This window comes from Hyperolius riggenbachi, chromosome 10, assembly GCF_040937935.1.
Source record: "Hyperolius riggenbachi isolate aHypRig1 chromosome 10, aHypRig1.pri, whole genome shotgun sequence".
In the NCBI taxonomy this organism is placed as follows: domain Eukaryota; kingdom Metazoa; phylum Chordata; class Amphibia; order Anura; family Hyperoliidae; genus Hyperolius; species Hyperolius riggenbachi.
This window is the reverse complement of record NC_090655.1, coordinates 4451519-4468610: the sequence shown is the minus strand read 5'-3', so window position 1 is coordinate 4468610 and position 17092 is coordinate 4451519. Positions and strand designations below refer to the sequence as shown.

Genomic DNA, 17092 nt, shown 5'->3' with positions numbered 1-17092 from the left:
GTCAGCCACTAACTACAAGCCCTTATTTGCAAAAATAGCAATAATATACCCTCTTGACACACATATTAAAAAAGTTTAACAGCGAGGAGAACGCCAGCGCATACCACTAAGGCTGCATCTGAAATGACCACCAGCTCAGTGTGAAGCACCAAAATAGATTTTCTGCACACTTTGCATTCAATTCAGATGCAAATCATATGCAAATCTGCTACTACTTATTATGCAAACAGGAAACTCAGGAGGAGGGGCTGGGAGCAGCTAACCTGACAGTTACAAAGTTAAAAAAAGATGGGGGGAAGGGCTGCGCGTCCCTAAACACATGTTGCAATTGAATGGTTAATCGCACAGGCATACACCGCCTCTGCCAGACTGAAAAATGCATGCCCTGCATCCTAGACAAGTGCTAACATTTATTAAACTAGGAGGAACTTTAGCTTCCAATATGGTTTGCATGCAAAGTATATTATACTAGACACTTGCGCCACGGTGAGGCAAACATCCGGGCAAGTGACCGGTATAATATACTTTGCATGCAAACCATATTGGAAGCTAAAGTTCCTCCTAGTTTAATAAATGTTAGCACTTGTCTTGGATGCAGGGCATGCATTTTTCAGTCTAGCAGAGGCGGTGTATGCCTGTGCGATTAACCATTCAATTGCAACATGTATATATAGTTATTTTGGTTGAAAAAAGACATACGGCCATCGAGTTCAACCAGTACAAAGTACAACTCCAGCCTGCTCCCTCACATATCCCTGTTGATCCAGAGGAAGGCGAAAACCAATGTTAGTTACCTGGTAACATCCTTTTTAGTAACCTCCAGGACAGGTCCACCATGAGATGACTTAGGCTCCTCCTACGAACAGGAAACGTCCAGATAGAGTACTCTAAATTTTAGATCAACCCCTCAATCACTAGTCAACTACAAGAACTGTTCACCTACTACTAAAAGGGGTTTTAATATTAATTTTACATACACATAAACACACACATATATATATATATATATATATATATATATATATATATATATATATATATATATATATATATATATATATATATATATATATATATATATATATATATATATATATATATATATATATATATATATACCCATATTAGGTTGGGTTACGGACCTGTCCTGGAGGTTACTAAAAAGGATGTTACCAGGTAACTAACATTGGTTTTTCCTTTAACCTCCAGGACAGGTCCACCATGAGAAGATGAGCAAGAATCTTACCAAATTAGGGTGGGCCGACTGCTTAGAGAAGGTGCTTAAACTTGACCACGTAGCTGCTCTGCAGATCTCTTCTGGCGTAGCACCTGCTCTGTAAGCCCATGAAGTGGCAGCTGCCCTAGCTGAATGAGCCCTAACTGTATCTGACACAGTAGCTCCTGTAATCTTATAGGATTCCTCTATACAAAGTTTTATCCATTTAGCTATTGTTCTTTTTGACATTTTTCTGCCTTTTGTAGCACCTGAAGTGTTGATAAAAAGAGCTCTAGAGTTTCTAAACTCCGCTACTCTGTCTAAATAGCATATAAGGCATCGTCTGACATCCAAACCCGGCTCTTCCTTAAACGATGGTAACACAATCTCTTGGGATCTATGGAAGTTTGTAGCTACTTTAGGAAGGAACTCCTCACAAGTCTTTAATATCACTTCATCCTTAAAGAGACTCCGTAACAAAAATTGCATCCTGTTTTTTATCATCCTACAAGTTCCAAAAGCTATTCTAATGTGTTCTGGCTTACTGCAGCACGTTCTACTATGACAGTCTCTGTAATAAATCAACTTATCTCTCGTCAGACTTGTCAGGCCTGTGTCTGGAAGGCTGCCAAGTTCTTCAGTGTTGTGGTTCTGTGATGCATCTCCCCCCTCCAGGCCCCTCTCTGCACACTGCCTGTGTATTATTTAGATTAGGGCAGCTTCTCTCTTCTCTCTTATCTTTTACAAGCTGGATAAATCCTCCTCTGAGCTGGCTGGGCTTTCACATACTGAGGAATTACATACAGGCAGAGCTGTCTGCACTCTGCAGGAAGAAACAGCCTGACACTTCAGTGGAAGATAGCTGCAGGGGGAAAGAAACACATAAATGATCTCTTGAGATTCAAAAGGAACGCTGTATACAGCCTGCTTGTGTATGGATGTATTTTCTATGTGTGGACATACTGTACATCAACCTACTTCCTGTTTTGGTGGCCATTTTGTTTGTTTATAAACAAACTTTTTAAAACTGTTTTTAACCACTTTTAATGCGGCGGGGAGCGGCGAAATTGTGACAGAGGGTAATAGGAGATGTCCCCTAACGCACTGGTATGTTTACTTTTGTGCGATTTTGACAATACAGATTCTCTTTAAGTGTAATACAGAAAGGTTCATCACAACATAAGGCCTCTAACTCGCTCACACGTCTAGCAGAAGTAATTGCTATTAGAAATACAATTTTCATTGTAAGTAATTTGAAAGGAATTTCTGATATGGGTTCAAAAGGTTCTCCTTTTAACCCTCCTGGCGGTATGAAAAATTTCGCCAGGAGGGAGTGCAGCAGTTTTTTTTTTTAAATCATGTAGCGAGCCAAGGGTAGCCGCTGCTCAGCGGCATCCCCCTGCCCGCTTCGATCAGGAAATCCCGTTCAAAGAACGGGATTTCCTGGAGGGCTTCCCCCGTCGCCATGGCGAAGGGGCGGGATGACGTCACCGACGTCAGCGACGTCGTGACGTCATTGGGAGTCCCGATCCACCCCTCGGCGCTGCCTGGCACTGATTGGCCAGGCAGCGCACGGGGTCTGGGGGGCGAGCCGCAACGGATAGCGGCGATCGGGCGCGGGGCGGTGGCAATCAGTGTGCTGGCGCAGCTAGCAAAGTGCTAGCTGCGTCCAGCAAAAAAAAAAAAAAATTATGTAAATCGGCCCAGCAGGGCCTGAGCGGCACCCTCCAGCGGCTTACCCCGTGTCACACACGGGGTTACCGCCAAGGAGGTTAAGACCCTCAAAACTAAAGCTAAATCCCAACTGGGAACTTTTCTATTTATCATTGGCTTCTTTCTATTGATTTGAAGTACTGGATAATAAGGGGGTCCCTTGCTAACATCCAAAAAGGTAGCTATTGCTGCTACCTGCACTTTTAAAGTACTTAGAGCAATATTCTTTTCTACACCATCCTGTAGAAATTCTAAAACTGTCGGTACCAATTCACCTGTGAACCCTGACTCTTCCTGCCACATATTGAAAGTCTTCCAATATTTTAAGTATATTTTCCTTGTCACCTTCTTTCTGCAATCTAACAATGTACTAATGACTCTTTCTGAAACTCCTCTTCTTCTTAGAGGAGACCTCTCAGAAGCCAGGCAGACAGGTTTAGATTTGGTATGGAGCTTCCACTTCTTCCTGACCCCTGAGATAGTACTTCCCTGTGCGGAATTCTCACTGGACCCTCCAGCCTCATCCTTAGTAGCAGTGGATACCAGCTTCTTCCTGGCCAATCCGGGACTACCATGATTACTGTTGCCTTGGTCTGTAATAACTTCTGTAAAACGCGAGGAATTAGTTGTATTGGTGGAAATGCATAACCTTTCTCGAACATCCAGTTCTGACTGAGCGCATCCACTGCTTCCGCTCCCTCGTTTGGGTTCAAGGAGTAGAACCTCCTGCATTTTGTGTTTAGTTTGTTTGCGAACATGTCTAACCGAGGACGACCCCACTGCTTGGTTAGATTCCTGAACATCCTGTTTGATATTTCCATCTCTGAATTTGATAGTCTGTGTCTGCTTAGAAAGTCTGCCATCGTGTTCAGTGACCCCTTCAAGTGTATTGCCGATAATGACAGGAAGTTTTCCTCTGCTATTGTTAATAGCTCCATCGCCAGGTCCATCAGCTTTCTTGACTTTGTGCCCCCCTGCCGATTTATATAGGCCACTGCTGTGGTGTTGTCTGTTCTGACTTGAACATGATGACCCTTTAGTATCTGTAAACTCTGCTTCACTGATTCCTTTATTGCTGTTACGGTAGTTCTCTGTAATTTGATGATTGATTTCTTATCATTCTTGGCCATAGACCTTGAAACATCTTTCCTTCCAGATGCGCTCCCCAACCTAAAAGACTCGCATCTGTTGTTATGATCTTTTGTGTTGGTATCGTCCATATCCTGCCTTCGGTGAGTATTCTTTCAGATAGCCACCACTCCATCCTGCCTTCGGTGAGTATTCTTTCAGATAGCCACCACTCCAAGGATTTCAACACTGTTATTGGGTATATCACTTGTCTTTCTAAATCGTCTTGTGTTTTGTTCCAGACTTCCATCATCCAATTTTGTAAGTGCCTTGTGTGCATCATCGCCCACTGTATGGCTGGTGATGTTGAGGTTAGAAAACCTAACACCTTCATGACTTGTCTTATTGTCATCTTTGGATCTCTTATACACTCCTGTATCATTGCCTTCAACTTTCTTTTCGCTTGTTAAGTACATTCTCTCTGTTTCTGAATTTATTATAACTCCTAGAAACTGAATCTTTGACGTTGGCTGTAGGACCGACTTGTCCCAATTTACTATCCATCCTAGGATCTGTAACTGATCTAGTACTTTCTTTGTATGTTCCTTTGACTCTTGGTATGACTTTGCAACTACTAGTAGATCATCTAGATATGGAATTATGAGAATTCCCTCTGCATGGAAGTACTTTATCACTTCTGCCATTACTTTCGAGAATATCCTCGGTACCGATGATATCCCGAAAGGCAAGGACCGTGAACTGAAAGTGTTGAAGCGTCTTCTTTTCCTTTATTGCAAATCTCAGGAACTTTTGAGACGACTCTCTTATTGGAATGTGCCAATAAGCGTCCCTCAAGTCTGTTTGTCATCATGCAGTTTGGGGTTAATAAGTTTCTCACAGAGAATATTGATTCCATCCTGAATCTTTGATAAGACACAAAGGGGTTTAATGATTTTAAGTTCAGAATTAACCTGAACTTTCCCGTCGGCTTCCTTACCAAGAACACCGTCGAATAAAATCCCTGACTGCCAGGAAACTGATTTCCCGGAACCGGCACAACCACGTTCTCGTCTAACATTGACTTTATGATGTTTTGTAATGCTAACTTTTTCTCTCTGTCTCTTGGAAGAGGAGTGGAAATAAATCTTCTTGCTGGAAGGGACTGAAATTGAATCTTGTACCCCTGGCTTATAAGATTGAGGATGAAATCGTTTTTGCTTATTTTTGTCCATTGGGAATAGAATCCCGATAGACGACCCCCAACCTTTTCTTTGGCGTCAATTCTTTTCTTGGTTGTCTTGGTTCTGAAAAAGAAAATTCTTTTTCGTTCCCTCTCTATTAATGGCCCAAGGTCTCCTCTTCTGCTGAGGTTTTTCCTTGTTCTCCTGCCTATTTCTTCTAAAAAATCTTTTGTTTTGTATAAACTTTTACTTCTTCGGAAATCCCTTTTTTCTATCCGAAGTTCTTTCTAATATTTGGTCTAACTGTGTTCCAAATAGTAGATCTCCATCAAAGGGAATATTGCATACTCTGGCTTTTGAGGCCTGACTGCCTTCCCAGTTTTTTATCCATAGATTCCGCCTTGCTTTATTAATTAATGCCGAAGTTCTTGCATTTACTCTAATATTCTCGGCTGCCGCATCAGTTATTTAATCTGTGGCCTTGGATACTACTTCTAATGATTCCAGAATCTCCTCCTTAGAAGCTCCCTTTTCCACTTTTTCCTGTACTTTCTTCACCCATAGAGATAAAACTCTTGCCACACATGTTGTGGCTGCTGCTGGTCGAAAATTTGCCCCTGCTGCAGTCCAGGTTTTTTTTAAGGGCAAACTCAACTTTTTGATCTTGTGGATCCTTCAGGTACCCCAAATTCTCAAAGGCTAATTCATTGTCTTTATTGACCTGAGAAAATGCTGCATCAATTCTAGGACATCTATCCCAAGTCTTGACGTCTTCTTCCGTAAATGGAAACCTTTTCATAAATCCCTTTGACATACACAACTTCCTGTCTGGGTATTTCCACTGACTTAATATAGTATTCTTTGTAGATCTATGTATAGGGAAAGTTAAAGATTCTTTTGGTTCCATTCCCTGATACAATTTATCATGCATTGATAGTTCTTCAGATTTCTTAGATTCAATATTCAGAGTCTAATTAATAGCTAAAATAAGCTGCTCCGTCTCATCCGCAGGAAATCTAAACCTGGAAATTTTTCTGGCTTCTGTCTGGCTGTCTATACTTTTAGAAGAAGAATCTGACTCGTCATCATTCTCATTATCTTCACCTTCCATATCTTCTTCCTCAGAAGAAGATACAATATGGCCTCAATTCATAAAGCATTCCCGCATTCGGAAATGCTGAAAACGGCTCACTTTACTGACCACACAGCAAAATCTGTATTCATAAAGGCTTTTTCTGCATGAAAAGCCGACATTCGCGAGCAGAGTGATAAATCACCGCCTTGCGCGGTGATTATCATAGCAAAAGTAACAAGTAGTCAATTCATAAAGATTAGAGGTAGCGGTATGCGGACGGGTATTACCGCTACCTCTGATGTGGCGAGAAGCGTGCGGAATACAGTGCAGTGAATGGGACAGACCTCCCAAGCAGCTGCAGAGAGAACACCGCACGGAGGGATTCCGCCTGCTTCTCCTGTTTCCGCATGCGTACAACAGCCTAACGCTAGCCTACAGCGGAATATCTCCGCACGCCTGTCACATCTAGCTACATTTTTATGAATTACCACCCTGAAGGCTGAAATACCGACAGCGGTGTTTCCCCGCTCGACTTTCCCCGCTAGACAGCACTTTTATGAATCGAGGCCAATGTCTCTTAGCAGCAGTTGTACTTTTATTCTTGTGCTTAACCGGTTGTTCAGGCTGAGAATCCTCTGTATTGGGTATATCAACAGCCGCACTGCTTGTACTAGTACCCGGAATTACTGCCTCTGCTGCCGGGGTCATAGCAGAAGCAAACACCTCCTTTAATGATTTCATTGTCTCAGCCATCTCCGTTTTAACAGCTGACATTAATTCTACTTTTAAACCTCCTGATTGTTCCTGTATTAATTTTACTAGGCAAGGCTGACAAAACTGCTGCTTATAAGTATGGGCCAACTTCGTATCACAGAGCGGGCACCGCCTTCTTGGCCTTGGCGGGTCAGTAGACTCTGTGCCCTATAACAACAATCAAAAACAAAACAAAAATGGTGTCACCTTTCTTTTTACAACTACAGAAAGAACACCCTGGTGAGTATATATCAAAGAGTGATACTTAGCCCTGAACCCAAAGGGTAAGAACATGTATAGAAATATCCTATACATATGATCTAACTGAAGACATGTAATAATCCACCCATAGATGTTGGAAGGATATATCAATACCAGACTTGACATCACAGTTATATATATATATATATATATATATATATATATATATATATATATATATATATATATATATATATCCATAATGGCCCGCATACTTCATAGATATACACACACTATTTATATACACAGGCAATGCAATTGAAGTATATGCCCATTATATATCTCCAGCTATAACCAAATAGCTAATACAGACCTCAGATCAGACGCTAAGCCGGTTCTTATCATATTGTACAGTCATATAAACAAATAACAGACCTCAGTACAGACGCGGCATAAGGCGTACGGTTCATACCATATAGGTCTCCAAGCCTCCGCCACTCTTACCTTTCCTGGCTCCTGCTTAGCGTCCATCCCGCTCCGTTCGCAACACGAGAATGCCGAACCATGAAGGCTTCCGGCGTCTTCACCGGCGCGACCGGAAGTGATGCCTCGTAAGGGCGGAAGTACGTCACTGGGACACCGCCACTGAGGGCAATCAGCCGCCATCCCTCCGAAGGCCTGCGTGACTTCCCACGTCACCTCCGGCGCGCCACTTGCCTCCGCATTAGGGGAATCATAGATGCCGCGCGTGTCCTCCGGATCCACCACATCACGGGCAGCCAGGACAGCCACAGGAGAAGGTAAACCCCGCTTCTCCATACCAGACCGCACACCTCTCTAGGCAGGTCCACCATTCGCCGCCAACCGGGTCCCAAACACACCTGGTCTGACGGACCGGCGAGCGGCTAGAGCACTCCTTGTTCCCTGGAACAGGAAACGTCAACTGGTGATTGAGGGGTTGATCTAAAATTTATAAATTTATAGAGTACTCTATCTGGACGTTTCCTGTTCCTGGGAGGAGCCTAAGTCGTCTCATGGTGGACCTGTCCTAGAGGTTAATGGAAAAAAAACCTTACAAGGCATGGTCCAATTAGTCCCAAAAGGGAAACATTCCTTCCCGACTCCAGATGTAAAAAAGATGAAGCGGGCACCATCTATGTAGTTCTTCTGCTCCTTTATTTGTCAAAGCATTTCCAGTAAATAATGCAATGTTTCAAGGCTGCACGCCTCTTTGTCAAGCTTAGCTGGAAGTTACAAACATATGAAACATACACTGACATTTATAGCAGACATGGTTAACAGCAGCCAATCAGTTCAAATTACTAACCACCAATCATAATGATCCTGCTCTGTCGGACCTGATGGGGAACTTACATGTGGCTGCCCTGATAGGACACACAGGCTGAACCTTCCCATCTATTCAGCCCCTCCTGGCCGCACGCTCCATGACCTCCTTGGTCCGCCCATCGTCACCCCCACTCCACCCGCCCGCACTGGGCGGACCTGATGGGGGGCATGAGTGACGTCACGCCAGGGGCGGCGCCAAAGCGCCGTACCGGCGTGTCTAGGCGGAAACTTGGGAGACGCAGGCGGCGAATGGCCGCTGACGTCACCTATCAGATGTTAGGAGGCCCGGGCCGCCGGCCAATCGGCGCTTACCTATACTGATGCGGCATAGCTGTCACATCCAAATATCCGCATATACGCATCCACTCGGATGCATAATGGCCACATGGCTAATCTGCAAATATAAACAAACTTACGCTTGCAGCAAACTATAGGAGATACTCCATATTATTGAATTAGGAAACAGGACAGTTTTAACAGACAAACCAGGGAGGGGAAGGGGGAGGAAAAATAGGGAAAGAAGGGAAAAGGGAAGAAAGGAAAAAGGGGGGGGGGGGAACAAGGGAAACACAGAAAAACGAGGGGGCTATTACTCCATAACACTACTCCATTATTATCCACGCCATGACATTCTGGATTAAGGCATATAATAGTCAAATACTGAGTGCTTTAATAATAGATCTCAATGAAATATACAATACACATAATTAAGACTGGCCACAATGGAGCAAAATCATAAAAAGGGCAACAGGTCAAGTTCCCCGTTTAGACCCCTAGGCTCCATTGTGTCCAGTCTTTTAATCCAATACGCTTCCCTCCAAAGCAGCTTCTTCAGTCGGTCACCCCCTCTTCTTAATTGCGTAACCTGCTCAATAACCATAAATCTCAATTGGCTGACATGGTGACCTGCTTGTACAAAATGATATGGTACAGCCTGATCGGTGAGTCGTTCCCTGATAGCATGTTTATGAGATGACAGTCTCTTTTTTAATTTCTGGGTGGTCTGTCCAATATATAATAAGCCACATGGGCACTTAAGGGCATAATAAGTCAGGGGTACAGCAATAGGGTCGAATGTGGCCCCGACTGATTAGTGCATGCTGACCTGACCTCTGATACTAGTATAACACAGACACATAGAAGGGGGACCTATCCCTGCTTCAACTGTGTACATTGGAGCTCTGTAATTAAGGGCCCGTTTTTTACACACCCTCACCAAGGTACTAAAATTTCAATAAAGGGGTGCCACACATGTGACTCAGATTATGCCGTTTATGCCCGGCTTCATCTTTTTTACTTTGCTGAATGATCCAGAGTGCTGCGGGATCGCTGGCCAGGCACATCGAATTGAAAGCCACCGTTTGGGAGGGTGCAGTCACATCATTATCTTCCTGACTCCAGATGGCAATCAGATAAAATCCCTGGATCAACATCATTAGGCATTACCTAGTAATTGTAGCCATGGATGTCTTTCAACGCAAGGAAAGCATCTAAGCCCTCTTTAAATGCAGGTATAGAGTTTGCCATAACGACTTCCTGTGGCAATGCATTCCACATCTTAATCACTCTTACTGTAAAGAACCCTTTCCTAAAGAAATGGCTAAAACGTTTTTCCTCCATGCGCAGATCATGTCCTCTAGTCCTTTGAGAAGGCCTAGGGACAAAAAGCTCATCCGCCAAGCTATTATATTGCCCTCTGATGTATTTATACATGTTAATAAGATCTCCTCTAAGGCGTCTTTTCTCTAGACTAAATAAACCCAGTTTATCTAACCTTTCTTGGTAAGCGAGACCTTCCATCCCACGTATCAATTTTGTAGCTCGTCTCTGCACCTGCTCTAAAACTGCAATATCTTTCCTGTAATGTGGTGCCCAGAACTGAATTCCATATTCCAGATGTGGCCTTACTAGAGAGTTAAACAGGGGCAATATTATGCTTGCATCTCGAGTTTTTATTTCTCTTTTAATGCATTCCAAAATTTTGTGTTTAGGGACGCGCAGCCTTTCCCCCCATCTTTTATTAAAAAAGTTTAGTTCACTTTTTTTTATTAAAGTGTTTTATTTTGGTAGCTATGGGAGGGCAGGTAAGGGGTTGATTAATAGGGTATTATATGCATTTTTATTTCATGGCAAGTATGTAGGTGTAATTTTACTTTTTGGCCTTTAGATGTCCTCCGGTTTATTCAGATTGTTTACTTTTTACAGGAAATAATGTGTGTTTGCTCTACTTTCACTTTTGTCAATGACCACAGCTTCTCATTGCTGCAGGTGATCATTGATCACAGGCATTTAGATCGGTGAATGGGAACGGTGTTCCCATTCACTGATCTGGGCAGCGACAAGAACGCACGCAGGAGTGAGCGAGAGATAGTGCGCACAGTAGCAGTCGACGAATATCTACATCCCTGGGACTTCAGATAAAGTCCTGCAGGGCGTAGATATAATGCATGATGTGCAGTAGCTAGTTAAAGAGGAACTCTGGGCAAATGATTTACTATTGGGCTAGCTTCAGGGATGGGCGATCGTATCAGGGGTGGGCATGTGTGAGCAAGGTCTGAGCATGCTCAGTAAAATGGAGCGCATGCGCACCGAGAAAAGAAGCCATGCACTAGCAGCTTCATTCTGGGCATGTGCAGACCTTACTTGCACATGCCCAGTCCGGACGTGCTCATTCACGGCCATAAGATGAAGAGGGGGTCTGTGCGTTACCAGTGTGCTGCAGGAGGATGCGGGATGTCTCCTGACCTGAGTGGAGATGGGTCTGTCCTCCACCACCTGCCCTAGAGAAGTGGCTGAGTGTGGCGACATTATCCCCGAGTATATATTCACGGACAGGCTTTAGGTTATTCTACACTTAGCGGTTCCCGGCAATCTCCTCATGTCTCTTTCTGCTGCCCCTGGAGGCGCTGAATTTCATAGAGGCAGCTTTTAGTGTCGCCTCCCTGGTGGGAGTGCAGAGGTGACCCCTGATTTCGTACAGGGTGACTTCACACATCCTATTCCAGACACAGTGTGCCTGCATTCTCTCCGCCGCCTGTGTTGGAGGAGCACGGGGACGAGTCTCGCACAATGAAATTCACATAACGCTCACTGGTCCCTGAGGGGTTCGGGGAACAGAGAGTCCTGCTATTCCGAGGAGCGTCAGAGCGACGTGCTGCAGGCGGGGAGGGTTAGGGGGATAAGAGGCTTTTACACTCTCTCCAGGGAAGATCTGGCTTCTTCCTCTTCTGCTCGGTCATTTCTCTCCTTCTTAGTGTATCATGTGACGGATCTTTTGTTTGATTAATGGCATCTATGTACATACCATACAATCCATCATCATATAGAAAAATAGAATTGTTCATATAAAATTGTACCATTAAAGGGAACCCGAGGTGAGTGGGATATGGAGGCGGCCATATTTCCTGTTAAAACACTATCAGTTGCCTGGCTGTCCTACTGATCTTTGGCATCAGTAGTGTCTGAATCACACACCTGAAACCGGTCAGATTCGATCAGAGAGATCTGTCTCTTGGTCGGTAGATGTATGGGCAGCTGAACACTAATCTTTACTGCTACAACGAGATGTGAAATCCACCAGATGGAGTCACTGGAAAGGAAACAGGTGCTGAATAGATTGCCTTTCCCACAGACAGAGGAGAGGATGCTGGAACTGCGGAGAGCAGGCCTGTACCGGACATTATATCAGCGGCCAGAGCTGTCCTTGTGCTGAAAAACACTTACCTAATCTAACTTCTAACTTTAAAGAGGACCTCCTTATACTGCTGTTGCTTACACTAGGCAGAGATTTTGGACTAATCCATCTCCTCATGGGGGGTTCTCATTATTTCCTTTATTCTTTACAAAAGCACTCCCTAGAGAGGATCTATACAAACATGCTGGCCTTTCTACCTGTTGTGGCACTATTGTGGCAGTTGGACTGCACCACTGCCGTTCAGGAAATGCTTTTGAAGTCTAAAACCAAGAAAAAAAACAAAACACTACAACAGAACAACTATATAAATCTTCCTTTCTCAAAGTAACGTAGTCTTTGAACTTAAAGGTGTACATAATATGTAACATATTTATACTGTATATATTCCAATTTAGTTTTATTAGCAGTCAGAGTCTGTACATGATTACCATTTCCAGTAATCTGAGACTTTCCTGCGACTTCACAGCCCTGATGATAGCAGTGACAGTCATGTGACTACTGCCGCTCCTCGTTTCCCCCACACACCACTGCATTGCTTTATGGGAAGGGAGGTGTGGCCGAGCTGCTGCTCCATGGGGGAGTTTTATCAACGCATTACCAACAGTTTTTTCTTCTTAATCTGTTCTAACCAGCAGGGAGAACAGTCCTGCATGATAATAAGAACCTTCTTAAATCCTAGGTAATAGTGGCAGTTTAGCATGAATTTCTAGAGCTGCACTACAGTTAAGAGAAGTGTAAATCCATCCCTAAACTGGCACAGATTTAGAAGTGCTTGATAGCAGTTCTACAGGCTAGACATGGCTGCAGAGTGCAGGCTAGACATGATTTGTGATGTGCTCCTCCCCCCTGCTGAATTCCTCAGTCAGAGCCTGCTGCTATCAATACAGCAGATGTGTTGGTTACCTCAGCCACAGCAATTCCCCTCACACACTGCACTGTCTGAGAGACCTTCCTAGCTTCTTCTATTTTACAACTGCTTTAGAAGGAATCTGCACTAAGATCAGTAATCGCACTTACCTACGGAGTATCCCGCCAGCAGGAACCCAGCAGATCCCGATAACACTTGGAAGCCCAGATGCCGAGTTTTGTGGATAATAAGTCCCATTCGTGTCACCTATGGCAGAAAAGAAAATTAAATTGTATGTATATATTACCGTCTAAAGAAAGGAAACCCTAACTTGTACTGAGCTGAGATTACTTTGGGATAAAGGCAGGCAGGATAACTATATGGGCATTAAAGCACATCTGAGGCTAGTTTCACATAATATGCGGTACGATTGTCCTGCGGCAGGAAACCCTGGGGGCAGGTAGATCGCACTGCAACATGACCACAACACGATGCGCCGTGTGCAGTATGAAAGCAGCCTAAAGTGAGAGGGATATGGAGGCTGCCATATTTACTTAATTTTAAACAATGCACATTGCCTGGCTGTACTGCTGATCCTTTGCCTATAATATATTATGCCGTAGCCCCTAAACAAACATGCAGATCAGGTGATCTGACTGATGTGTGACTGGATTACCTGCATGCTTGTTTCAGGTGTGATTCAGACACTACTGCAGCCAGAGAGATCAGCAGGTATACTTTTGACCTCCACCTGACTCCGGATCAGCAGAGTTGCTGCAACATAGTTACATAGTTATTTTGGTTGAAAAAAGACATACGTCCATCGAGTTCAACCAGTATAAAGTACAACACCAGCCTGCTCCCCCACATACCCCTGTTGATCCAGAGGAAGGCGAAAAAAAACCCACAAGGCATGGTCCAATTAGCCCCAAAAGGGAAAAAATTCCTTCCCGACTCCAGATGGCAATCAGATAAAATCCCTGGATCAACATCATTAGGCATTACCTAGTAATTGTAGCCATGGATGTCTTTCAACGCAAGGAAAGTATCTAAGCCCCCTTTAAATGCAGGTATAGAGTTTGCCATAACGACTTCCTGTGGCAATGCATTCCACATCTTAATCACTCTTACTGTAAAGAACCCTTTCCTAAATAAATGGCTAAAACGTTTTTCCTCCATGCGCAGATCATGTCCTCTAGTCCTTTGAGAAGGCCTAGGGACAAAAAGCTCTTCCGCCAAGCTATTATATTGCCCTCTGATGTATTTATACATGTTAATTAGATCTCCTCTAAGGCGTCTTTTCTCTAGACTAAATAAACCCAGTTGATCTAACCTTTCTTGGTAAGTGAGACCTTCCATCCCACGTATCAATTTTGTTGCTTGTCTCTGCACCTGCTCTAAAACTGCAATATCTTTCCTGTAATGTGGTGCCCAGAACTGAATTCCATATTCCAGATGTGGCCTTACTAGAGAGTTAAACAGGGGCAATATTATGCTAGCATCTCGAGTTTTTATTTCCCTTTTAATGCATCCCAACATTTTGTTAGCTTTAGCTGCAGCGGCTTGGCATTGAGTACGATTATTTAACTTGTTGTCGATGAGTACTCCTAAGTCCTTCTCCAAGTTTGATGTCCCCAACTGTATCCCATTTATTTTGTATGGTGCTAGACCATTGGTACGACCAAAATGCATGACTTTACATTTGTCAACATTGAATTTCATCTGCCATGTATGTGCCCATATAGCCATCCTATCCAGATCCTGTTGCAATATGACACTATCTTCCTGAGAGTTGATGATTCTGCACAATTTTGTATCATCTGCAAAAATAGCAACATTGCTCACTACTGCATCTACTAGGTCATTAATAAATAAATTGAAGAGCACTGGACCCAGTACAGACCCCTGTGGGACCCCACTGCTAACAGTCTCCCATTTTGAGTACGATCCATTGACCACAACTCTTTGTTTTCTGTCCATTAGCCAGTTCCCTATCCATGCACACAGACTCTTCCCCAGTCCTTGCATCCTCAACTTTTGCACCAGACTTTTGTGGGGAACAGTGTCGAAGGCCTTTGAAAAGTCCAAGTATATCACATCTACAGTATTCCCAATATCCATATTAGCATTCACTACCTCATAAAAGCTGAGCATGATAGTCAAACAGGACCTGTCTTTAGTAAACCCATGTTGATGCTGAGAAATAAAATTATTTTCTACTATGAAGTCATGTATAGTATCTCTTACTAACCCCTCAAATAGTTTGCATACAACTGATGTTAAGCTTACAGGTCTATAATTTCCTGGATCTGATTTTTTGCCCTTCTTAAATAATGGGAAAACGTGGGCTGTACGCCAATCCACTGGGACTCTGCCAGTTGAAAGAGAGTCACAAAAGATAAGATAAAAGGGGTTTATTTATAACTGAACTTAAAGCAAGGCTCCGCTGGGCACGGCAAGGTCACATACAGCAGTGTAACTGACAGACCCCACAGATCATTGTCCTACAACGCTCTAATGAGCAGAGCAAGGAGGGCGGGCACAGGGTAGCGGAACCATCCTCTGGATTCCCGCCAGGCTGCTGTCACCATGCCTGGTACAGATGACAGGAGGCTTAGAATAGTAACATCAGAATAATATGAGATAATAGGTACTGACGGCCTGTAAGCTAATTATCATGCTAAGCTCGGCCTGACGCTCCTCCAAGACTTCAGGAATGGATAATATTCCATAAAGGCCCGCCAGCGGCTTGTGTACAGGGCTGGACGTTCATCCAGGAAAGAGTTACACCCCTAAATCCTGACAACGCAAAACCTCCACCCCACTGGGGCTCATTCATACAAGCAAGTTAAAGGGACGCTCATTAAGCCATCCTGACGCTTGCAGGGCGCCCCCTGTCTGCCCAATAATAAGTAATAAATTGAGATAGATGGATTCCTTTGCTCTGCAGTGGTTGGCTGCCGGTCTTGTGCCAGGAAAGAGCTGGAAAGCTTTAGAAACGCCATATGTTACATTCAGGGGGGCAACCAGACTGCGTCCGTCATTCAGCTCGCACTGTGTCGGCATCATCCTCAATGTCCTCCCAGAGGGGCGCCAGTCATCATTGCCAGCCAGTGAGGGGAACGCCAGGGGTGGGCTATGTCCAGTATCTCCTTGCACAGCGGTCTTCCTCCTTGCATAGCGGATTTGCTAACTTATCCTGTATAATGAAATGCCAGGGTAGCTGTGTCCGCCTGCATCTGTTCCAGAGCTGATCACACTGGAAATCACAGGAAAATTGCAGGGCTGTGGAGTCGGAGTCGTGGAGTCGGAGTCGTGGAGTCGGGCAATTTTGGGTGCCTGGAGTCGAAGTCGGGAAAAAATGCACCGACTCCGACTCCTAATGAATTTGTAACTGTAATTAAAATAGAAAATATGATAAAATGTTCTATTTCTCAGATAATAGTCATTAAAAATAATGTATATATACACTATATATACAGTAATAGCTGTGCTTAGTCCACAAAAATGAAATAAACCAATCAAAATTAGTTACTTGTGCTGCTTCAATAAAGCAGTCCCCGTATTTTTAAGGTCAGATATACATATCTGATTATGACTGTATATATGATGTGTACACAGGAATCTCTTATATATACTAAATAACATCTATGCTGTAAGAATAAAGCCTGATGTTTAGCTGTGTCACTAATAGAGATGGTCAACGAGATGGAAATAATTCTGCATTGATGCTGATTTATGCAAATGTATGCATTCCCTTTGCTGATGAAATCAAATAATTTGATATGTTGTTAAAATTTGGTTTGGTGACTACAAATTAAAGGGTACCTGAGACGGATGAAAAGTAAAGTTTTATACATACCTGGGGCTTCCTCCAGCCCCCTTCAGGCTAATCAGTCCCTCGCTGTCCTCCACCACCCGGATCTTCTGCTACGAGTCCTGGTAATTCAGCCAGTCAGCGCTGTCCGGCCGCATGCCGCTCCCACAGCCAGGAACA

The 17092-nt window shown here is 43.8% G+C and overlaps 1 protein-coding gene across 1 annotated transcript in view; it reads right to left on the bottom strand.

The window, feature by feature from the left end:
* HOGA1 (4-hydroxy-2-oxoglutarate aldolase 1) overlaps positions 1–17092 on the bottom strand; it is a 43796-nt gene that overhangs the window by 13550 nt on the left and 13154 nt on the right. The window contains exon 5 of the mRNA XM_068257911.1: positions 13266–13362. Within this exon, the coding sequence (XP_068114012.1) occupies positions 13266–13362 (97 nt within the window). The remainder of the gene's footprint in view (positions 1–13265; positions 13363–17092) is intronic.